The sequence below is a fragment of the Fringilla coelebs genome (assembly GCF_963513975.1).
Source record: "Fringilla coelebs genome assembly, chromosome: 2".
Lineage (NCBI taxonomy): Eukaryota > Metazoa > Chordata > Aves > Passeriformes > Fringillidae > Fringilla > Fringilla coelebs.
The window spans coordinates 3640906-3666349 of NC_140029.1; the positions used below are offsets into that span (position 1 = coordinate 3640906).

At 38.9% G+C, this 25444-nt stretch overlaps 1 protein-coding gene across 1 annotated transcript in view; it reads right to left on the minus strand.

Annotated features, from left to right (window-relative positions):
• The window catches only part of BRWD1 (bromodomain and WD repeat domain containing 1), a 42652-nt gene continuing 17208 nt past the window's right edge, over nt 1-25444 (minus strand). The window contains exons 20-41 of the mRNA XM_084200883.1: nt 24328-24418; nt 23240-23380; nt 21737-21822; nt 20657-20852; nt 19107-19223; nt 18901-19008; nt 18440-18564; nt 18261-18343; nt 17802-17913; nt 14711-14772; nt 13807-13962; nt 12633-12753; nt 11214-11339; nt 10598-10673; nt 10077-10121; nt 9830-9976; nt 9017-9169; nt 8579-8748; nt 6907-7142; nt 5947-6138; nt 4554-5531; nt 1-2082 (exon numbers count right to left, since the gene is read on the minus strand). Coding sequence (XP_084057009.1) covers nt 950-2082; nt 4554-5531; nt 5947-6138; nt 6907-7142; nt 8579-8748; nt 9017-9169; nt 9830-9976; nt 10077-10121; nt 10598-10673; nt 11214-11339; nt 12633-12753; nt 13807-13962; nt 14711-14772; nt 17802-17913; nt 18261-18343; nt 18440-18564; nt 18901-19008; nt 19107-19223; nt 20657-20852; nt 21737-21822; nt 23240-23380; nt 24328-24418 — 4654 coding nt within the window. The 3' untranslated portion in view covers nt 1-949. The remainder of the gene's footprint in view (nt 2083-4553; nt 5532-5946; nt 6139-6906; nt 7143-8578; nt 8749-9016; nt 9170-9829; nt 9977-10076; nt 10122-10597; nt 10674-11213; nt 11340-12632; nt 12754-13806; nt 13963-14710; nt 14773-17801; nt 17914-18260; nt 18344-18439; nt 18565-18900; nt 19009-19106; nt 19224-20656; nt 20853-21736; nt 21823-23239; nt 23381-24327; nt 24419-25444) is intronic.

Sequence of the window (25444 nt, forward strand, 5' to 3'; positions counted from 1 at the left end):
TCAGAAACTGGTAAGGTTTAATCAATGGGAAATCCAACATTCAAACACTTTAAATATGGAGGAACAACAGAAACGTAGCAAAAAAAGGTCTGGAATGTCGGAATCCTGCACCTCAAGCTTTCCACGCATAAAGAAAACAGAACAAGTGTTTTGTTTGTTTTTCTATTTTATAAAGAAAACACACAAAAACCCTTTAGGCCCAAGAGTTCACCTGCATTTCATAATCTTAAAAGTTTACAGTATAGAAGTCACATTAATGATGTACTACCTGTCAGCAGAACCCTCTGTTTACCAAAGCCTCTGGAACTGGCAAATAAACTTCTTCACTGGTAACTGCTTCTCAGCAACGCAGGCACAGAGCACTGAACACCTGCACTGAATGGAGCTGTGAAGTTATCAGCCTTTTCATTCCTCTTTGGAAGCAATGCTTGCATCCACCAGGTTTTTAGAGTGTGTACTATTATTTAGAAGCCTGTTACTATTGTAGATGATTTCATACAGCATTAGAGATGTTTGAAATCTGTTCTTGAATGTTGCATGACCTAGGTAGTATTTCATTGCAGCACCCATAACAATAATACTCAACATACTGCTATTAACCTGTTTGCAGTGTTTTAACATTTTTTAACTCTTGTTTATATGTAATAAAATACCAGTAAAGACAAAAAATTGCCCCTATAATGAGGCACATTTTGGCATCTGTGCTAAATGCTGCTACATGGGCAGGCAAGTGCAAGTCAAAATATGAAAAAGGAGAAAGTCATCATCTAATCACATTCATAACTTTTTCATAGAAAAATATAAATATATTCCCTGAAATGTAGGACAAAGAAGAGCCAGCACCCATCAGGAGTTCTAGTGCTATTACCATTTAAAAAAAAGAAAAAAAAAAAAGAAAAAAAACCAAAAACAAAACAAAAGAGATGGGCTGGCTATCCTTTAGTTAAGGTTACGTTTCGCAGGCGGCCTCCTCGAGGGCTCTGTCGTCGTCGTCGTCGTGGTAGCGCACGGTGCGCCGGCCGCCGTTGCGCGTGCGGATCTTGGAGCGCCGCTGCCGCTGCCGCCGGCACTGCCCGAACTCCACCTCCTCCGAGTCCTGCTCCTGGCTGCCTTTCCGCCGCTTCCTGCGCTGCGGCCTCCTCCTGCAAGGCTTCAGGGAGTCGTGGTTCGGGGTTTCTTTCCTGCCGGCTTTGGATTTCCTCTTGCGCTTCCTGGTTTCCGTGGCGTCGCTGCAGATGGTGCTGTCGCTTCCAGAGTCCGAGGAGAAACAGGTGAAGTTGGCTTTGGAGCTTCCTGCAGTCCCAGGTGCTTCCACATCCTCGGAGACAGAGCTTTTCTCCTCTTTTTTCCCCCCTGTTTCGGATTCTGTTGTTTCCTTGAAGTCATCCACCCGTTTTAATCTCTTGAAAGAAGCTCTGGGCTTTTTATTTGCTGCTACTCTGGTATTTTTAGTTTCAAGTTTAGCTAAGTCAGAATCTACCTCCTCTTCAGAGTTACTCGTACAATGGTTGTGGGCTGAAGCTGCCTGCCTAGAAATTCCCCAGTTTCCGCCATTTTCTACCCTGTGGTTTGTGGAATTCTCCTCCGAGGAGTCGTAGTCAAAATTATTCAGAGTTGCAGCACAGAGGGGTTTGTGTGGCTGCACGTGGTTATCACTCTGCTTTTGAGTCTCTGTCTCCGAGTCAGTCCTTTCATTCTCAGACTCAATAATATATTTCCTTTTAGAAACAGAAGACTCAGGGCAGAAAGGTTTTTTCCTGCCAGAAACCTGCTCACTCTCATTTTCAGACTTGGAACAAGCCTCCACCTCCGAGCTGTTGAACAGCTTCTTCCTGCAGGCTGAGGACACGCTGCCCTGGAGCTGCTTGCGGTTCTTCCTGACTGGGTAAACGCTTTCTGAGCTGGATAATTCCTCCTTTGCATCGCTCATGATCTTGATCTTGCTGGCTGCCAGTGTGGCACACCTGCGGGGGTTCTTCTTCTCCCCCGCGCTGGACAGCCTGATGTGTTTCTTGTAGTTGATGATGCACGTCCTGCTCCGCAGCACTTTGGCACTCTGGCTGGCCTCCTCTGATGTTTGCTCTACAAAAGGAAGATGGAAAAGTTTAATGTCTTACACACATTGGCCAAATGCTGCCATCTTTAATGAAATACACATATACTGAATTTTATTTTGATTTCAATTGTTAAGTGCAATTTATCTCAATTCTTTACTAAAAATACCAGCAGTATCTCAGGGATACTTTTAATTCTTGAGACTGTCACTTTCAAACCTTTTCATGGTCTCAGAAGAGCCTTCTTTAGCATCACCCTGTTCATTAGCTCAGAAATTACAAATTCCCTCACCAAACAAATGCTGTCATATTAGTAATACCTGTATCATTAGAAGTTGTATTTTTCTTACTAGAATAAAAGTTGCAATGTTAATTACACTTTTTAAACCTTTTATCCTAAATAAGAAACTATACTATGTCATGTGGATTTCAAATTTCATGTGGAGAACATTGAAACCCTTCAGCTCCTTAGTGACTTTAACACGCAGATTGCTGCTAACAGTGAATCTTACATTTACTGTTTTTAAAATTAATACAGAACTTGCTTATGCTGTGTTTTAAAACAAATACTCCATGTGTAAATCACATACTATGAAGATCAATGTTTCCCTTCTAAATAAGACAATTTATACATATGAAGAAATTAAAAAAAAGTTCTTGAAGTAAATTTAAAAATATAAACAGAGGGAAAAATTATGAGGCATAAATTCCAATGTCCAGCTTGAGTACCAATATTAGCAATCCCTTCATATACAAAATCTGGTCCTTATTTAAATGCAGATCCTTTTATGTACTACTCCAGTATATTCCTATTTTTACATTTTCAAAGGAAAATTTATTTCCTTTCTTTGTTAAGAGTTTCCAGAAATGATACATGAATGTTACTACTTGTAGTAGTTGTATTGTGTAATTTCTATGGCCAAAGCACAACATATTTCTGCTGCACACTGCAAAATGCCGTATAAAAGCTGAATTAATCCAGACTAAATAGAAGAGTTAGATCTTATATTATACACTGTCCTCCAATATTATTAAATAGCTGGAACACAAAGCTGAAGAATAAAGAAGTCCAGCCTTTCTGCAACACAGCCAGAATATTAAAATTATACTTTGTATACAAGATCTTAAATTTGGAACAAATCTATAGTGAATTGAAATTCCCCCCTGAATGTCCAGAAATAAAAGCTGCAGAACTACAAGCAGGTGGCAGAGGCAGAAAAAGGAGCATTAAACCAAGTAACCCCAGAAACTGGAAGAGCTTTTAAAAGCCACAAAAATGTGATGTGGTTCATCAGGGTGTCCTGGAGTTCGGCCAAACTCCAAACTTGGAATGTTGGGCAGGAAAATCCAGCCTGAGCTCCAACCTGCTCAGCTGCAGGGGGCACTACAGCCCACAAGGTATTGGCACAATTTAACTGAAAGCTCTGCTTTCAATATTCTGTTATATAAAATCCCATGCTAAACACTACATACCTATAATATATATTATATATACATAATAGACATTACAGAATTACATACAGACTGTTTACATATCAAAATAGATTATGTGTTATTTATATTATATATATATAAAAAATAACCAAAGCAAAGCTTCCACATAAATTGTTTAGCTGGCTAATTAAGCAGTGTATATATACACATATATAGTTACAGTTATATATATATAAAATACATATTTATTTGAAAACTAGGAACTCTACAAGTTTGCCCCTATATATGTATCAAATATAAGATCTTGGGATGAAACAAGTAAATATTCCTTGTGGAAAACTGTCAAGACAGAATCATCTTAACAGACACAGTAATTAATTTTAAAAAACCTCATTTTCTTAAGATTCTTAAAGTATATTGACAGGACTGGAAGGATTGCACCAAACACCAACCTCTGAATAATCTTTCAAACTCCAAATCAGGACCAATTCCCTGATTATATGAAGGCACAATGTCCATGACCTGGTTTAATAAACATCAGCACCATTCTCATAAGCTTAAAAAAGAAAACCCAAACCAAACCAACTCTCAAAATCATGACCAGCCACCACACAAAGGTCTGAGTGACAGACAAAATTACAGAAGAAAACACAAAAATAAAAGAATTTCACTTTCTGTAACAAATGGAATATAAATCTTCTGCCAAGTGCCTGTGCTAAGGACTCTACACATCACTGACAAAATAAAATCTCTAAGTCAAATCAAGTTTCAGGTTCTGGTGCACACCATGGATGTGAGAATAATTTAAACATCTTTCCATCAAATTCATTTTGGAAAACTATCAATAAACTTATTTTAAACTGAAACTAACAGTTGTAAATCTGCTGTAGTACAGAAAATCTCAACAGGAAATTAAGGCAAGGTAACAGAACTGCAAAGCAGAGGGCTTGGTTATCCTCAAAACAAGGAGCTGGACAAAAAGAGAGAACACTCTGCTCTCCTGGAGATTTCCTCTGTCATCTGCTCAGTATTAAGAAATAGAGAAATTAATTTTTAAAATGTTACCTTTTCTAACCATTTTTGTTTTTCCTTTCCTCTTCCTCATCTTTGCTTTTGAAGAAGTTTCACAGTAATTGCTGTTATTGGAATCACTCTCCGAGTCCGAATCAGAAGAGCGATGGAAGCTGGAGGCAGCTCCAGATTTGGAACTCCTTACAATCCTAGTGGGCACCAAGCTCTCCCACACAAAACTCTTCTCCTCCTCTCTGGCTTCTGCTTCAGATTCTGCTGTGTCCTCTAAATCACTCAAGACTTTTGCTTTTTTTAAAGGAGGAGACAGATGCAGCCCAGAAGCTTTCCCGCCATTCCACCTGTCCGACTCAGAGTCCGCCTCATCCTCAGAATTGCTCACTGCAGGCTTGTGCTGTGCAGGTGTTGACTGGTCAGAAACCTTTTGGCTGCCCCCATCCTCAGAATTATGGCTTTTGGAATCCTCCTCTGAAAAGTCTAAGGTGGGACTTTTCACTTTGGGAGACACAGAGCAGACAGAGCCCCGGAGCTGTTTGTGCCCATTGCTCTGCCAGCTCTTCTGCTTGCTCTGCGTGTCAGGCTCAGAATCTGAGCTTCCATTCTCAGATTCGCTGACAAATTTCCTTCGTGGAGCAGAGCAGCCAGGCTGAGAAAGAGTTTTCCTCTTGGTGAGCTGCTCTTCTATTTCTTTGTCACTCTCAGACTTCAGGCCTGCCTCATCCTCAGAGCCCTCGAGCAGCATTCTCCTGGCGGCGGCCGAGGCGTTGCGGTGCGGCAGCTTCCTGTTCCTGCAGATCCCGATGCTCTCCGAGCTCGACACCTCTTCCTCCACGTCACTCATCAGCCTCAGTTTGTTGGCAGCCACAGCAGCACTCCTGCGTGGGGTTTTCCTGTGCCTGCCCTTGCTGTTGCTGAGGGACTCACATGTCACTGCTGAAGTATTTTCAGAGTCACTTCCATATAACTTTTTCCTGACTGTTTTCCTTGTATTCCCGTTCTCCTGAAGAAGTGTTCCTGTGAAGGAAAGCAGGGATTAGCATCTTAAATAGCAGCTCTGAAACCTTGTCAAAACTGGGACAGGTTCAACCCACAGACATGCATGAAATATAAGCCTTAGTGACAGTCAGGTGCTTTTGCTGTCATAAATTTCAGATTCATTCTGGTTTTGTTTTTTCTTAAGCTATGTTGCAAGTCATTCCCTCTCACCAAGCTTTGGGTTCCTGCCCTCTTCCCCTAGTCATGAAAAAATCCTTTTAAAAGTTGAGTGTAGTACTTGAGAGCTTCAAAATTAGCATTAATAAAAAAAAGAGTATCTTACACATAGAATGATTTAAAAAAATACTACCTCCATTCAGTTATTTTTCATAAATATATACATATAAGAATTTGGACTTTTCCTGCAGTTCCCAAGACACTCCTGGCACCCCACCTGTCTGTTTTCTCTGAGCCGCTCGGTTCCGAGTCAGCCTGCGACTGCTGTTCCTCCTGCACACCCCGTTGTGCAGGGGAGAGGAGGACACAGGAGCCCCAGAACAGCCTTTGCTGTCTTCTGAGCTGCTTGAGGAGGATGAAGATGAAGAGGAAGTAGATGAAGAAACCCCACAACCTTCTATTTCACTCTCTGTTAAAAAAAAAGCAATTGGCAGTTAGAATTCTAAACAGCTTCCAGTAAAGAGTTACATTTTGCTGATCCTGAATCTTCAGTTTTCTCACATCATCTTAAAATGCATTCTCATGCCTGAATATCTTACAGGGATCAAACTGATACCTCAACAAAATCCATATTCATACAGTGTTCAGAGACAGGAAGCTTCTTTAACCTGTATTTAAGCTTCAATTAAAATGAAACAGTTCTTTTCAAACACCAGATTTAAGTGAAAAGCATGTTTAAAAAAAACCACCCAGAACAGAGAACATTTTCTAACAGATTTTATCAGGACTTGCATTCTTATTCTTTGAAATAAGCTGAATTTTTTCAAGGTGAGGTGTAGGGGGAAAGGGAAAGCTTTAAAGTCTCCGTGAACTTCTGCCATTTGCTAATTGTGGATAAGAAGTTTTATATAACACATATATACATATCTGGGCATACAACTTGTATTTTATATAGTACCAATTATCAAATACTCAATGCTTTTCTATTGACATATTTCTTAATTTAAAAAAGTAAATTTACTGTATTCTACACTATTTCAAAGCAAAAAAATTATATATAGTACACAAATCTTTTTATAACATTCACTGTAAATAATGTAAGTGTCCAAAATCCAGTAAAACACAAAACTGTGCATCACACAAAAACCCTAAACCTTGTGGAAAAAAAATTCACATTAAAAAAACAAAGCTCATTTAACAACTGAGAATGCAAACTGCAGCAATTCTAAATCCTGACCTGATGATAAAGCAGAACAATTAGTCAGTGGTGTGGATCTGGCCTTCCCATTCCTCTCAAAGGATGCCAGGCAGGCAGAATCTGAGGATTCTCCCGAGGAGCTCTGGTTGTAGGAGCCAGGGTTGGGTTTATGGCTTGTGACACAGGCAGCTCTGCTTGAGGTAGGCTGAGGAAAAGCATCTTCCTGCTCAGATTCAAGTTTGGCCTGAGACTTTAGTGGTTTCTGCTTCAGATTTCTAGTGAGAGTGAAAGTAGGAAAAGCAACAGTGGTTGTAAAACTAGGAGAGAGAAAGCAATGACGCATTTTAACAACATTTAATTCGAATTTTAATTTCTGGGAAGGTATTTTATGAGCTAATGTGGTGTGGGACAGTTTTAATTCTGGCAAGGATAAACATGAACAAAAACATTTCATGTTTTACTAAACATTAAAAACATTTACTTTCATTAAATAACAGTCTGTACTCCTAGGGCAGTCATACAAGAGGAGACAATCTTTCTCTGCTCTAAGAAACAGAATTTAATGGTGGATGTCCTCCAGACAACTGATGTTCTCTTATTTTCACTGCAGCAGCAGCAGCCTCAATTCCTGCTGGATTCCCAGCCTCTCGTTAAGTGCACATGAGCCTCCAACTAAATGCTACCCAGGCAAACACTGTTCCACAATAAACTGAGCTCCCAACACACACAGGAGGTGGAACCTTACAGTTCACTGTTTAAAATAAAGAAAACCTCACTAATTTGATCCTTCCTTACCTCCACATGCCTGAGTGCTACCTGCCATCCTGTTCAGTCCATTGTTTTCACCTACAGAACTGGTTTTTTGTCAGTTTTTTCCTTACAGTGCAGGTTTTCAGACATTCATCCAGGTGCACAAGGTGTGTAATTTCTATTATCCCAAACCTCACTTCTGCTGTACCCCACTGAACAGTCACACACAATTCTCCAGATATGAGCACAAATGAGAGTCAAAAGACAATTTCTGCCTATGCTGGTGGGTGGTTATTTTAAAGTATAAAAGTAATCCCCTGAAATAAGATTTTTTTTTTAAATGAAAACCATTACTCCTGCCCTTTCCCTGCCAGAGAAGGAAGACTGGACAGCAACAGAAAGGAAAAGTTAAATTTCAGTAATTTATCACTTTTAGCTTTTGTATTTTGTTCCACATGCAAATTAAGAACAGGAGTTAATCATGTCAAACAGCAATTGTGTCAAAAGCTTGTTTGCCTTCAAAAGAGAAAAGGCACATCTGGCTCCCAACTGAATGCTACAGCAAGTGACAATTTCTAGAAATTCCATAGGACTGACTGTATTCTGTATGTAACAAAATATGGAATTTATGCAGATTTTCATCTTTGTAATATATCCAGTAAGTAAATATTTGTTTCATTCCTTATTATTTTAGTTAAATATTGATTTTCTGATTCAAATATTAAAGAAAAACACAACCTTTTCTACTCTTCTGTCTCCTTGTATTTCTCAGTTTTATACTATTAAAAAGCCCCTTTTTTTTTAACCTATTCTTTCTACAGCATGAAAATGATAAAAAGTTTCACTGGGGTTATAAACCATTTAAAGAATCAGTTGTTCCCCTCTTCACAGACTAAATGTGAGAGTCAATATGACTATCAGTCAGCTGAGATAGATGTTTATAGCTCCATGGTTTGATTACCTGAGCATTTTGGTGGGCTGCTGCACTGAGCTTTGATTATTCAATCTTCTCGTGTACCTCTGGTTCCTCCGTAGCTTCTCATTCTGTTTCTGCCCATTTTTGAAATCTGACACAATTCTTCGGATTTTCTCTTCAAACAGTGCTGACAATCTCAAGGTCATACTGTAAATCTGGGTAAGGAAATGGTTTCTATTAAAAACAGAGCCTTTGATCCAAGACTAATATCTGTAATATCACAATCTGCACAGAAAAGCAATAGGAAAAGCACAGTCCTGTGCAACACCAAATAAACAGGAAATGAACATATTAAATATTCTTGTTGTATTTCTCTCCACTATCTACCAAACCAGCAGCTTTATCAAAAGTACTGAGAAACAAATTGCAAAATAAGATTTATTTCATTAAGACATTCACAAACCCCCAGACAGTAATAGCTACCTTTGATTTTTTATTTGGAGTATAAGATTTTGCATTACTGAATATCAGTCTGATATCTTTGCACAGTTCCATTGGAGTGTCATAATTCCCAGCTTCCAGAGTTTCCTTCACTGTACCAAAATCCATTGGAGTGTCTATAATATGTCTGTAATCCTACAAAAAAATGAAAAAAAAAATCTGTGAAAGTATAAAGGAAAAAAAAAAACCTTTTGAATTTTATTTGTCATTTAGGAGTAGCTAAAATTACACAGATTATCCTCAGCAGCACTGGAAAGGAAAGCACCACAGCAGAAAGCAACACTTATTGCTAAGACAGTTGGATTTAAAATCTCCTTTTTCATTATCCCATGAATTTTACTGTGAGAAACAACAGATCTGGTATAAAAAAACAGCAAAAAAAAGCTCCAAAACACAATGGCCACACAAAAAACCCTAAATCAAACCCCATCAAAACACCTCAATCTCTCTTTCTCTCCCATTCTTGTTTTTTTCAGAGAACCTCAAGATGTTTTTAAATCCCGAAGTGAGATTCAAACTCAGGGGAAGTTATGTGCTGTAAAGAAGTTTTCTTTAAATTAAGTTTGTTGGATTTTTAGAGAAAAAAAGAGACAAAGGGGTAGTAAGATTACCATGAACAGATAAAAGAGAGGGAAAAAATCAAATTCATAGCTCAGGCTCAGTAAACAGATTTTAGACCTTCAAGATACTAATTTCATTTAAGAAAATACAGATTTTTCTAAAATAATTCCCTTACAAGGCACAGTAAGACAGCAAGAAAAGAAGAATCTATTAAGGCTATCAAGTACAACTTACAGGATATTGATCCAAATCAACTGGCTGCCTGAAAGGTTCAGAATCCTCACACTGGAAAATTAAATTCACCAGTTCCATGCACTGCTTCTTCCAACAGTTTTCATCATAGCCACTTTTCAGGTTTTTCCCTTTTTTTAAGCCCCGTCCCTTGAGGGGAAAAAAAAAAAGTTAGGGAAAGCATTGCTGGAATACAGCAAGAAAAAATTCAACCTGATTTGGATTATAAGGTAAAGACTGGCCAACTCACTTTTCTTCTTCTGTATGATGTTCTTGGAACACATTTTTCATCATCCTGCACAAAATAAAATTATCTTAAAAGTGGTGTAGGAAAAAATAGGTGATGGAGGCTAAAAGTGTCATTAGATTTGAAACTGTGATAAAACTAATTTTTTTTTTTTTATTCTGTCAGTAAGACAAAAAATGAGCATAAAAAACACAACAGCATCTGGGAGACTTGGAAAGCAATATCCTAGATAAGGAAAAGAGCTGGAGTATGGAATCTTCAGTGGTTTAAGAAAAGAAAAACCACCATCAGAAATTGCAATTACAAGTTACCCAACAGCTTTGAACTTCAGTCACTAAATATTACCAGTAATGCAATTCACTGATAATAAATGACACAAAACATTCATAAAAATCCTAAAATAGTCCATATTTGTATTAGCTATGTAAATAACTCAGCAATTTTACCAATAGTATTTGAAAGTTGCTAGTATTTTCTGACCACCATAAATTCCTGGAATTTTCCACAAAAACCCCACAACTTACCAGATCAGCATCGTGACAATCTTGTTCATCATCTGTTGTGCTACATAATTCAAAAATATTTGTACAGTCCTGGTCACTGCAATGCAATTAAACCTCTGTTACTGGAACAGCAAAAGCAGAGCTGTTGTTGTTTCCTAAATTAAACTCAGCTACAACCAAGTGCTCCATATAAAAGGGAAGACAGTAACTGAGTATTCAATGGAATATAAAAATCAGGATTAGGGATCTGAAAGGGGCCTGCCCAGCTGCAGGAAGGCTACACACACTCATTTCAAAATTAACCTCTCTGTTTATTTTAACCTTTCAATTAAGACAGACAAGCTACAACAGGAACTTCTACACAGGACAGCACAGAAGTCACATTTTACAGGCTGAGCTACTTAACATACTCAATCTCAAGTGACATTTTGGGACTGTAACACCAGGAAAAAAGGTAAAATGCCTCTAAGCTAAACATGTCAGTATTTAAGTAACACTCAGAATTAGACACCTGTCTTTCCAGTGCACTGAAAGAGTCAAAGCAGGGCTCACCACAAAGGGACACTGAGTTGTTTTTACATTCCACTGTTCAAAAGCACCAGCATTCAAGCATTATTTAGATTAAAATGCCACTTACTTGATAAACTTTAGGAGCTGGGTGGTGATTTTTTTTGCAGCTCTGGCAATAGCACTCCCAGGCTCATTGAAGGTTCTAGCATTGCTTTCAATGTATCTGACTTCCCAAACCAATGCTGAAATTCTCCTTCAAATTAGAAAATATTGCACCTTTAATACTAAAGAAAAGCTTAAAACCAGCAAAAATTATAATCTCTGTCATTTTCTCTCTGTATTAGAATTAGAGGTCCTCTGTTTTATGTCCCTTTAGGGCAGTCTCACACTTTTCCTTCACATGGAAAACCTAAGGAAGCAGAACCAGCAATGCACATCTCTCACCATTCATTTCCCAACTCATTATTGCTAATTCATCCTTAGTTTGTGATACAAACCCAGTTAATGTAGCTGGCCAAGTAAGCACTAGCATTTGTTACCCCTAAATCACAAAATACCACTGAAATCATCCCAAGGGCTCTGGATTTCCTGCAATCTTTAAAAGCACAACCATTTTTAAAAAGCTTACATTTGACTTATTTCAAAGGAGGGGAAAGAGTATAATTTAATCACTACTCTAAATTATCACAATTCTTCTGGAAATATCAGAAGCTGCTTGTTATAAAGCCCTGAGAAATGGAACACAAGTTGAGTCATATCTGAGGAACTTTTAATGTATAAATTCAAAGCACATACAATTAAAAAGGAGTGACAAGAGCTTAGTCCAATTACACTTTTAAGGAATCCCAGCTATGATGTTTCTTTCTGTTTTCCCTTAAAGACCTTGCTTTGAGGCCAACTGATCACTGAAAATAGTGCCCCCTGTAAAATGACAGATTTGAGAAACTGCTATAAATTGAAATTATAACTTCATAGAAATGAGCTGCCACAAACCTGTAATTTCATTTTCACAACTCATTTTCCCAATTCTTTATGCCTGTGAAGCAGAGATACCCCAAGTCTGCAGCTCTTCACCTACAGAATTTCCAATTATTTCCCAAAACATTTTTTTCCCATCTCATACAGGAGGAAAATCACAATTAATGCCTCTTCACTGTATTTACAGACACAATGAATGCAGCTTCAGATGAAGAATATACTTTTACTTTCAAGCTGTAGCTGACCTGCACATCCAGCAAACCAGAGCTCTGTCATCATTACACTCTTCCCTCTTTCTCTTCTGTAAGTTTTTATCATTTAAAATGCTGCTGTTCATATTGAACATTTCACCTCTTGTGTCTAAGCTCATTTCTGAAAATAGCAACAGCTTAACCTTCTTCAAGTTCAAAGTAACTCAAGGACAGCACTTCAAAATCTGAATTGCCATCAGCACTGAAGTAACTTCAGGGAGTTTTTTAATATCTGGTGGTTTCAAATAGTGAATTTCTCAGAGCAAGGCTGTCAGGGTTTGCTGTAATGCTGGTGAGAGTCTCCCAGCAGCACTGACCTGTAGAACCTGTTGGCCAGGCGGGTGCGGATGGTGTTCAGGTCCGTGGGATACGCGATCACTGTGCAGTACTTGGGGTACGTGCACAGGTCCACAGGGCCAGCAAAAGCTGCTGAGATGTCTGGTTAAAAACAGCAAGAAAAGCAACATTTAAGTGTTTGACCTCATCTTTGGCCTTCCAGTTCCTGAAGGAGCTGATAGGAAAGACAGGGAGAGACAATTTCCAGCGGATGCAGGGACAGCTGGACAGGGAATGGCTGCCAGTGCCAGAGGGCAGGGCTGGGTGGGACCTTGGGAATGAGGAATTGTTCCCTGGCAGGGTGGGCAGGACTGGGATGGAATTCCCAGAGCAGCTGGGGCTGCCCCTGGATCCCTGGCAGTGTCCAAGGAGCAGCCTGGGACAGTTGAAGGTGTCCCTGCCATGGCAGGGTGGAATGGGATGATTTTTAAGATTCTTTCCAACTCAATCCATTCCATGATTCTACAACTCTCCTGCCTTGGCTTCTCTTTTTAGTGCAGGAAGTTTTGTGTTTTCCCTTTTTTCTTCCTTCTCCTTTTGATTACCTCCCAGTGAACAAATAAACCTTTGGGAGGGAAAGCCTTGGTAACATTTTCATTTTGTTCCCTCGTGGCACAACACACTGCCAAAGCTGTAAAGCACTATGAGGATTCAGCAAAATCCATGATCCTCTTCCTGATGATTCTTAGGATCATCCTTGATTTCTGCAATATGCCAGCACTCCACATCTCCCATTTCTGATGCCATTTCTGAGGACAATGCCCTAGGAAACTGTTTCATATCAAGATGTGGCTTCAGCTTTGGAGCTGAATAAGCATATTGAAAAGAAGAAAAATCAAAGAAGAAAAATCAAAGCGAGATGAATATTCCTGCCCATGGCAGGAACTGGACTGGTTTTCAGGTCCCTCCCAACCCAAGCCATTCTGGGATTCCATTCCAAAGCCTGGAGGTCCATGACAAGTGAGTTGGGTGTTAAAAAACCAATGGTGTACAAAATCATAGAGAACTCAGTCCAAACACAAAGAGCTGCACAGAAAAACATTTTCTCATTAAAGTACTGAATCACAGGGAATTTTTAAAGGATGCCAGGGATATTCCAGGCTGTTTATAAATTACCATCAGGAGAAAAGCACCTGAAGCTCAGCTCACACTCACCAAGAGTCATGAGCTGATCAATCCCACGGATAATCCGTTCACAGGCCTCATCACGGGACTTCATCCCCCACTCCCCCTCCTGGGGTTTGTACAGGAGCTTCTCCACCTCCTCCAAAGTCACAGAGACACTTGCTCCTAATTCCTCAGGCTGATCAACTGCAGAGAGCAAATTGGGGAAGGAGTGAGAATAAGATAAATTGTTGAGCACTCACAGTTATGAAATAATTGTGTGCTTGCAACTGACAAAAAAATTCTTGCCTTGAAGTAGAGTTAAAAATGCCAAGGCTGTGAGGAAAAATTATACAAAATGGATATTAACAGCAAAATGTTTTAATTTGTTTTTCTGCAGTTCTGAATTAAGTTTTTTGACAGCTTATTCAGTAACTACTTCCTCAGTATCTCCCAAATGTTCCTCCCCCCTCCCAGCTAGTACTGAAAAGTACTGGAAAAGTGAAATATTAAGACAAACAACAAATGCCACTCTTTTTATTACAGATAATCTGGATTTGACCAGCAAACTTTATAAATTGTTGGTTTTAAACTATGTGCAGTAAGGGTTTGCTGCCTGGAAATTATTTTATTTAGATTCTTCTTACACCTCCTTGCATTATAGCATACTACAACAAATTCCTAGTTTGATACTTGAGAAGTTTTTTGAAACCTGCCATTTGGAAGTAGCAGGTTTTATTCCCTAAGTCAGAGCTGCACATTTAAACTACTTTTTAAAAAATTGCTCTGAAGATGCAAAAGGAAAAAATATAGGTATATTCAAATTATTTCACTACATCTGAATCAAGACTGTCTTTAAGACAGAATCACCTCAGGTCCACTACCTGCATGAAACAAAGGAACTGGGAAGAGGGAGAAGCACATTAAGCTGTTTTATTAAAGGGTTTTTACCTACCATTATCAGGGACTGGTTCCATGTCCCATGGGCTCAGCTTTTCAATTTCACCATTGTCCCATCTGATTCACCCAGTAAAAAAAAAAAAACAATAATAATTTAAAGTTACTTTGACTCCAGGCATATTTAAATCTTAGCTATAAGCATGGTATTTAAATTACAGCTATTTGTAGGTATTGACAAAATACACTGTATAAACATGTACAGAAACAAAGGCATTGGTCTGCAATCAACAAAAGGAAACATTCTTCCTGATCAATTTCAGATTAAAATTGTGCTCCTGATTTTGGCTGTATGCAACTTACCCAATACATAAATCAATTTTACAAAGACTGCATCAAGAAGATGAAAAAAAATAAGCTGCATATCTGGAAAAGTGAAGTAACATCAAGGGGAAGATTTGAGAAAAACCATAGGAGTTTTTTTTTGCTGATCACAACAGGAGTTGTGCAAGTCCATGGATTATGGAAGAACAGGAAGTGAGGCATTTCATATGTTAGCAATTCCATTTATGAGGCAGAGGGCATTAAGACAAAGAAAAGAATAAATATAAAATGAAGAAACTGAAGTTAATTAAGGTTCAAGACAAAGCAAAAGCAACACAGGTGCTCTTGATAGATCTGGATATTCACTCTGATACTGAACTACAAGGTTTGAACATCAATCTGAGATCTCTCCAAATCCCACCACATTTGGGCAGATTTTTACATGTTTTTAAAAATACATAAAATACCAATGAATTTTGCTATTTCCAAGGTAAGAAATGTCTGACTGGATCAGCCTCACACCTCACTGATGCAGACAGGCAGCAGTACCCTGTACAGATGGAGTGCTGGATCTTTCCTACAGCTGGGTTAATCCTTTCTCTCCCTTTTTTATTTTTTATTACAAGCACATCCCAGAAATCAATAGATCAGACTGCACTTCACCAATTTCCCTCCAGAGCTTTGCCAGCAGTTTCCTGTCAGAGCTCTCCAAATTCCTAGGTCTACTTCTGATGCCTTAAAAACTCAGATCTTTGGTCTAACGCCTCCTGTGAATTTATTTCAAACCAACTGGAAACTGAAGCGATCATGCTCAGAGCATTTTGTAACTTAACCCCTGCTTTGGCAAGAGCAGCTCTCCATTGCTCTGGATTTCCCAATGCCTTAGGAAAACTTGGATCATTCAGCCTGTTGGATTTTTATTAACTAAGAGTCCTAAAAGTTGATCTGTTCAGCTCTCCTCCCCAGTTACTGTACAATACTTCACAAGCTGTTGATATTCACAAATGGATATATTAATTCATCATTTTGCATGTAAGACTTTATCAAGAGTTTAGTACAGCTTAAGCCCCACTTAGTTCTGCTTAAGTTCCACTCATCCAGATAATGCAACTTCATAATAAATCAAGCTGCTTCTATACAAACACCTATTATTGTCTTGCCAATAAAATAACAAAAAAATCAAAAATTATCTTCAATTCATTTACTTTTCATACAACAGGAACAGTGATAAACTGAAGTAAGTGTGACAAAAAGAGCAACAGACCCAGCCAAGTCACAAACCCTAAATAAAGTTGCCAAACAGTCCAGATATTTTCATACACATATCTTAGGATTCTGCTCTAGAAGAGCTGTTTGTGAGGCCAGATAGAATAAAGTCCTTTTGGAAAAGGATCTTAAGGAACACAGCATTCCTTCCTTCAAAGCAGCTCTAGATTTTTCTGCTAAAGGCTGATGCATTAAAATATTGAAATATCCTTTAGGCCTTACAGGAGAAAGGAGCTCAGGAAATTGGCACCAGGCTTTTGCTCATAACTGGAAACTTGATTTGGTACTGGCCAAAAAAAAATCTAAAGCCCACCTGAACTTGCTCCTAAGGAACATCTGTGGTACAACAAAACACATGGGATAGATGGAATATGGAAGGGAAGGTAACAGGCAAGAATTTCAGTCTGGGAGTTACTTCAGCCTTCCCACCAAGGAAAATCATTGAGAGAGAAGACAAGTAGATGAGACAAGGAACCAAAACATGTAACAGAGCCTTGGCAGTGTCAGTGGATTGTCTATTAGCTATAAAATCTCCCTTTGTGGTAAGCAACAGGTTCAAAAGCCTTTGAGTGAAAAAGCAATTAAGAAGTCCTCCAACAATGAAACTGTGACTGTTCAACTGTGACTTGTACTGTACAAGACAAGGGAGTTATCTCTGGGCATGATGGAAATAGGAATACTGAATATTCACTGTTTCCTCTCCTTACAGTCCTCCCTTGCTGGGGGAAACCAAACCAAGCAAAATCCCAGAATTATCCCTTCAGTGCCTAAAGGAGGTGACAAGAAGGCTGGAGAGAGACCTTCAAAATGGAGTGAAGGACAAAGGGGAATGGCCTTATGCTGTAGGAGGGAAGGGTAAGACTAGATACTACAAAGGAATTCTTGACTCAGAGTGGTGAGGCCCTGACACAAACTGCCCACAGTTGTGGCTGCCTCATCCCTGGAAGTGTCCAAGGCCAGGCTGTTTGGACCTCTGAGTAACCTGGGATAGCAGAAGGTGTCCCTGCCTATGGGAAGGGACAAGACTATCTTTAAGGTCCCTTCCAACCCAAACCATTCTGTGAATTCCAGACAGTTTGGACAGGGCAGGACAAGGTCAATATCCTGAGTCTGAACACTGAAGTCCAGAGCTATCTTTGTTTACCATTCCCCTCCTTTGTGTGACGCCTGCTTGTTGATATGAAAAAGGGTGCACAATGTGAAAGACAAAGTGTGAGTACGATTCAGCATCCCCAATCCAACTATCAGTGCAGACCAATAATTACTGTTCACAGAAAATTGCATTGCTTGCTTTGTGGAAGGGACACAGAATTACTCAGTACAGGAAATGTGAAGAGGTCAACAACTGCTTTTACCATATTACTACTCATTAACAAGTTGCCACAAGCTATTACATATCCACACTGTGCTACAGCAGCAACTTAAAACCATTAAGAAGTGACAATACTAGGAGTAAAATAATTGAAGTGAACAATTTAAACATCCTCATAGCAATGAGGCAGTTGTGTGAGAGCAAAGGCACTCTAATAACACTGGAAATCAAATCTTTGTGTACTCACTTGACACTGTAGCACTGGAAGTGACTGTCTGGATACTGAGGCTGATAAGGTTCCTGACCCAGCACTGTCCCAAACCACCAGGCATCATCAATAATGGAGCGGAACCTGTCAGCTGCAGCAAACACAGACATTCTGCTGAGACAAGGATTTAACTCTGTGCCTGCCACAGGCACTCAGAAACATTTTTGATAAATGTACTGCTTAATTCCTTAATTAAAGTTCTAGGTTCAGTGATACGTAAGTCTGTTATTTAGCTTTAAAATAAAGAAGCGAACAGAACAGTCTGGATATGTATTTTGGTGACTGTATTTACATCTACTGCAGTCCCTCTAAGGTTCAAATTTCTGACTCTTGCCTACCAGAGAACCCTGTGACCCTACAAACAGCACATGCAGCAATTAGCTAAGGACACATTTGTGATTTCAAAACTGTTCAGTCCAACACTCAGCAAACACTTACAGGCCTGCCAGTTCCTCTGCCGGGCTTCGTCATAGAACTGACGTAAGATAAGGAAGTCAATGACATCGGGCATGTCGTGGTATCTGCGTGAAAAAAATCATCACTCATGTTTGCCTCAGGGCTTTAGGAAGAAGAGAAACATTCTTAAACACTTTTCAGGAAGCTAAAATTGCACATACCTGATGGAAAATGATTTGTCTGTGTGTTTCCCAGTGGCGTGATCTATAAAGGCAAGCTTGAGGCAACACAACGTGGGAGGACCAACTTCGTATCTGATTCCAACAATTTTTACCAATTCCTGATCCTACAGGTAACAACAAACAGCTTCAGCAAGTTTTGTCTTAGGGACCATGTACAGAACTGTTAGTTTAACATGAATTTACCAACTGCACCCACATGCAAAACACTGAAACGAGATTTGAGATTTCAATGGAAGGCAGTCTGTCAGACTTAGGATTTTAACACAGGTCTTTCATTTGGCTTCCCACAGAAAATTCTAAAGACAATCTGGTAATTGCACACACTTTCCCCATAGGGAAACATTAGTAACCTCCCAAACCCATGTTTTGCAAACAGAATAATAAAACTCCTCAGTCACAGGCTCTGCTACAAACCCACAGAACCCTCAGTGCAGACCTACCCTAAGCACCACTTTTCTCCAAGGCTCCTTGTGTGGATTCAGTTCGTAAATGTTATTTCTTCTCACTGCTTCAATGTAAGCTTCGTGCCCTTGTCGGAAATATATCACCTAAAAAACACCCCAACAAGCCCAAACAGTGAATGTTTGTCTGAATTTAGCAATTATAACAATCACAAGCACTGGAAGATTTTAATCCTTGTTCCTACCTCGTCGCCCATCTGAGGGACAAACGGGGACCTTCGGAGAGCCGTGTCTGTGATCCACACTGGAGGGTGCCAGTCATAGGACAGCTCCAAGTTCAGCGGTTGTGCTGCAGCATCAGCCTTCAAAAAAATCACATAATGGACATGAATTCTAAACAAATCATTCCATTTTGATTTGACAGACAACACCTTAACTTATAAAGGACTAATCTGCAGCATTTCCAAACAGAATCAGCAGAATTCCTCCAAGGCTTTGCTTGAGTTGTAAGTGTATTTGTAATTCTGATACTAAACATTCTTTTCCTATCTGGAGATTTGAGTGAGCAAGTCATTATTATGCAGGCCTTAGCAAAAAGTTTTATAATTTGTATGACAGTCTCAGTACCCAATTAAAAATTATTCCAGCTGCAAGAAACTATTTTATTCTACTTAGAAGGAAGTGAAAAGATAGAGAGAAAAATAGACCAAATGTATCAAAATTATCCCAGACTTAAAAAAAAATAAAATTTGTTTGTTCCTTTATGAGAGAAAACAACTAACAGTAGTTATTGTAACTTAAGGTAATGATTTAAATTACCTTAAAAAATATCAGTAGGTTAAATAGAGTAATTATTGTAACTTATAAAAAAATTAAATATTCAACCTAAGTATAAAGTGTTACCAGCAATGCAGTGACTGTAACCCCTATGCATTAAAGAGTTAAGTTACAGAGTCACAGAATGCTTTGGGTTGGAAGAGACCTCAAAGATCATCTTGTTCCATGTCCTGCCACAAGCATGGACACCTTCCACTATCCCAGGTTCCTCCAAGCCCTGTCCAAGCTGTCCTTGGACATTTCCAGGGCAACATGTGGACAACACGTCCCAATGCCTCATCACCCTCAGAGTCAAGAATTCCTCTCTAATCTAATCTAATCCAATCCTGCCCTCCTCCTTCAGTTTAAAGCCTTCCTTGTTGTTCTATCCCTTGAAAAAAGTCTGATATTCTGTACTGATATTTATTAAACACATTTCCCCTTTAACACTATCAACCTTCAGAACCCTTTGCACTTGGAAAATGAAAGCACCTTCACTTGGAATACAGATTATTCCCTACAAATCAGCAGATCCCTCACATGGGAATGATCTCAAACCAATTTCATGTACCCTGTGTGTGTGCTGACAGAAAGATCCTTGGCTGATAGCAGTAACAATTATTTTAGCAGTTTCAAACAAAGACACCTAACCCCTAAGAGAGAAATGAAGATTGTGCAGAAAAAAAAGTGTGGAAGCCCTTGGGGAGCATCTCCTAAATTACATCCCATTGGCTCATTTCCCTGTTCCTATGTCTGAACATAGGTGTTCCTGAGCCCCTCCCTCCCGTTTCCCTGATTGGCCCTCACCTTTGTACTGCCCCCTGGCCCCCGGAGAGAAAGCTGGACCCTGAATGTGTGTGTGCCTTGGCCCTGAACATGGCCGAATTAAACACCTGTGCATATCATGCAAAAGCCCTTCCAGCTTCCTTATCCTTATTTACTAGCACCTATTCAGGCTGCAACAAAACGAAAATCGTACCTCCTCCTGTTTTTTTGGTTTGGGTTTTTTCCTCCTCTTCCTCCTCCTCCTCTTGGGAGGAGAGGACTTCTCAGCTGACACCTCGTCCTCGGAGGTGCTGCAGTAGCGCAGCGCTTTCCTGCGCGAGGTGCGCACCGGTGGCTGCAGGTTGATGCCGGCGTCCGCGATCCAGTCCGAGTATCTGCTCGAGGAGTCACTGTCCACACGGGCAGGGAAACACAAACACAACCCAGCTCTCACTGCTGACCAACACTCAACTCCCTCAGCAAAATACCAGGCAGCAAGTGTTGTTGAAAACAACTTCAAAATCACTTTGCCCTCTTGTAAGCATTACTTCACTCGAAGCTTAACATGAATTTTTGGGAGAATCCAGTAATTCAAAGTGTGTTTCTTTAAACAACTAAAGTCTGGTGAATTCTAAAATCAGTAATTTTAGTCAAGAAATATCTGCAATGGAATCCTGGACTTATTAAGAGCCCTCCCTAAGGAACACACAAACCGAATGCTGCTTAAATTCTTTACACTTATCCAAATTTCAGCTACACATCCACTCTTGAGTGGATCTCTGAGTACCTTAATTCTCTCTGAGGATTTTTTATTACTAGTAATAAAGAGTTCTAAAAGAGTATAACCACAAGGAAGTGATTAAAAAGTTATCTATAACAGATCTCATAAAACCAGAAACTTTTAAAAATTCAGATTTTTCAAATTTTTTTTTAAGAGCAAGGAAAAAAAATCCCAAAGATTCCCCAAACAAAATTGGGAAAAAAATTCCCCAAACAAAATCTTCCCTCCAAAACCAGACCAAAACACACTATAGAAATAATCCAGACTCTTATTCCTCTTTGCCATACAGCAAAAAAAAAAACCAGAGACTTAGAGTTACAATAAAAAAAAAAAAAAATTTTTGATGAAATGGAACAGTAAGTAACAATATAATGGGTCAGTCAAGTATATGAATTCTACCTTATATTATTATTACTACATGATCACATCTGAAGCACAACAGAGCTTTTGTACAACTCTTAATTTGTCAAAATTCAAGTAAAACTTATTATTGGATGTGTTTTTTCACTTTACCTCGAACTATTACTGTTGCTTTTCTTGTCACTTCTCCACTCTTCCTCTTCATCAGATGAACCAGAGCCCTCACTTTCTTCAGCTTCCTAAATTTAAAAATACAAACTTAAGCTAAACCCATGTTTTAAGGGTCTGAAATTTAAAAACATGTTGTCCATATTATCAAATTCAAAGAAGTTTGGTAAAAAGTTGTTAAAATGGAAATCAAAGTAATCAGGCCATGTAAAGTTCATAATAAAATATGACAGGGAAGAATTTACATCACAAAAGGAACAGATCAAGAAAAACATCTTCTCTCCATATACAAGGGGATGTTCTGTCACTGCTATGATTTTTTTTCATTAGTTATACAAGTTGAGGGTTTTTCCCCCCCCATCCTTTTAGTATCAAATGTTTGACCAAGTACTCATTAGAGTACTCTTGCATGTATTTAAATGCAACACTAAACAGTAGAGATACACCAAAATACATTATGACTTTACTAATTTCCTGATTGTTGCTCATCAACTATTTGCATTAATAACAATGTTTTAAATGTTTTTCATAACTGAGTCAGTGTGATACAATGCTCATGTGTCAAGATGTATTCTGTCAAGCAAAAAAAATTAAAAATAGGAGAAATCCCATGAGATTTCAATGGCAGCTTCAAAAGTTTGAATTAGTCCAACTGTCATTTTCAGAGTAACAAAGCTGAGAGTCCTCTCACTAAAACCTGCTCATAGACTGTGCAGATGATACACTACAATACCAAAGTTCAATACTCACTGAACTTTACATTCAATTTAAGTGATTTATTGCTTTTATACACTGAAATTCTTTATTAAGAGGCAAGGAAAGGAGAGTCCATTTTCAAGGAGCACCATTCCTTATCTTATTTGCAAGATTTCCTAATCCCTGAACATGCTCCCTTTTGTTCACTGCTCTTCCTTAACAAAGGGACAGCTCCAACAAACCTGAGCTTCTCTGCTCCTTCCACTTCTTTTCCCAGTTTAAAACTACTTCCTTGTGGGCAAGGCAAGACAAGGGCAGTCCTATCACCCATTTACAGTCTGATAACACATCAGACACAACAAAAAGCTCCTGCTATCCACAAAGCCCTGTGTCACCTCAGGTCAGAGGAGCAGACCCTGTGGAAGAATCACATTTGCAAGAATCTTCAAAATTTCCATAGAAAAACACTAAAGCACATCTAAACTCCAAATGTCATCTGAAGCCAACCAGCTGTCCATCAGATTTTTGACATGGGCTGTGGACTTGGTTTAGAAAATTCTCAGCAAATCCAGCTGAGTCATTTAAAAACTGACAGGAAATAGTGTCTTTATTAAAGCAACACAACAGGTTTGAGAAGTACCAACAATGATAATGCTTAAAGAATACTTTCTCTGGAAAAAGAAGGGGTGGAAGTTTTTTGTTTGCTTGTTTAACAGAGAAAAGGCACATCTACATGAAATTTCATTTACTGAGCAACTCAAGCTCAAAACCCAAACTCAGAGGAGAACTCACCTGCTCTATCAAGCCAAAGCAGTTGTCCCTCTCCTCCTCAGAAGACTCCAGCTGCTCAATGTTTTTCCGTGTTCTGTAGTTGGAATATTTCCGTCTGTGCAGCCGACGCTTTGATTGGATTAGTGAAGACTCAGAGTCACTCTGATTTATCAAGAAGGGAAAGAACAGGAGTTAAATAAAAATATTTATCTGGCAAATTTTTATAAGGGGGAAAGGGTTGCTAAAAGCACTGCTGAATGCAAAAATTGAAACAGCATGATGAAGTTAAAACTCCCTTTTACAAGAAATAACTTTCAGGTAAGCCCAAAGTTTAAAATTTGCTGTTACAAATTTATTAGTTGTTCTAAGAAATTCTTCTTTTTCTTTATAAACTACTGTGACAGTTTCATTCATATCACTTGATAAATGTATTTACAGAATCAAGACATAACTGCCTACAACATGCAATTATAAAAGCAGAGAATCGCTTCGGTTGGAAGGGACCTTAAAGATAATTTTGTTTCAAACCCCAGCTCCCCTCAGTAAAGGGGACTGTGCAGTAGAATTCTTGTGTCAAATTGTTCTGCACTCTAAAACACAGCAAATCAGGCAACAAGTTTATAAAAACAGCACAATAACCAATGTTTTCTTCTTGCCAATCTCTCCCACAAAACCAAAAAGGTGATAAAAAAAGCACTTGAAAGGAGGGAAGTCTGAAGAAGGTTCCCTACACACAAAACGTTGTTATCTAAAGTAAAATGACAAGGAACAGCAACATAACCTGTGATTGCTCAAGTACAGGACCCTGAATGCTCTCAGTGCTTAGCAGGACTTGCAATAACTGTGTAACTGCAGTCAAACCAGAAGGGCCTGAACACCATCCTGCCTTTAAAAATTACTCCCAAATACCTCACATAGAAGCAGGCAAGACTGAAAGCAAAAAGAATTCCAGGTATCCATAAAAATAAATCAAGCTTTGTCCTGCAATAATTGGGAGCTGAATCATCAGAGTCCTTGGAAGACAATACCAGAAACCTCTGCTTTAATTTTCTACACCACCACTTGTCCTTGGGCACAGAATGCTCACTTTTCCAGAAGCTGCCACATACCTTTTCCAGTGATTCAAATGACTTTTTATTTTCTGCTGCATAAAGATCTCTCTCTTCTTCCCCTTTTGCAATCCGATATTCTTCCTGTTTCCTGCAAGAAAGCCATGAAAATCTAATTTTACACCTGTTTTGACAATGCTGGTCTCTTTAAGGGATCTCTCTCACACCCAATTCCATTCCATTTTTAATTTCAGATGTTATTGTTGCTCAATTAACTCTAAACCATCCTATCATTCCCAGGTAAGAGCAAAAAATACAGATGCTAAGAAAGTCTTCCTTCCAAACATCAAAATATAATCTACATTTTCAACCTCATTTTTAATTCACATTTTTCCGTTTGCAGTCACTCTACCTCCCAACACTGGGAATGATTCTTAAAAGCCTCAGAGATGTGCCTATGGTTGTAGCTTTAAACAGAGATGTTTAGCTACTAATTTTCCTTTTCACAGATCAGTACTGATAGTACTTTTGAAAGCAACTGGCTGAGCATTTCAAGGGGTTATAACTCATCATCTCCAACAGTCTGACAGAGCACAATCTCACCCAACTCTTCCATGGAAATTAATTCAACCTGTATCTTTTATTTTGGAGAAAGCAAGAATCTAGGTGACCTAGCTGGCCTGGAGATGACTTAAAATATTGAAATAGGGGACAATCATTCAAGTTGACAAGTCCCCTTTCTTCTCATGGAATGGACCTTACAATTTTAAGCTTTTAGCACATCTGCTACAATGCTGAAGTATTCCAACAGTATCCATTTTATCTTTGGTGTAACATCACTTAATTTAGACAAACCAAGCTGCTGTGCTGTCCCTAGTGCTGCTTGAAGTTGTCACTTTTATATTTTTCAGATTATGTACTGGATTAGTGCACAATTCTGAACTCTACATAGAATGCTAGCTACTTCTCTTCACATTTTGGTCAGACTAAACAATCCTTCTGGGCCTGGAAACCAAGGTCACAACAGCTGCCTCAGGCCCTGAAAATTATGAACAAAAGTGCACTGGGGGAAGAAACAAACAAGAGGGATATGACTTCATTACTTGAAGTCATAACTGGACAATTAACCTCTGATATGCAAACAGACCAAAGTTATATCTGCCCAAAAAACTCCTGA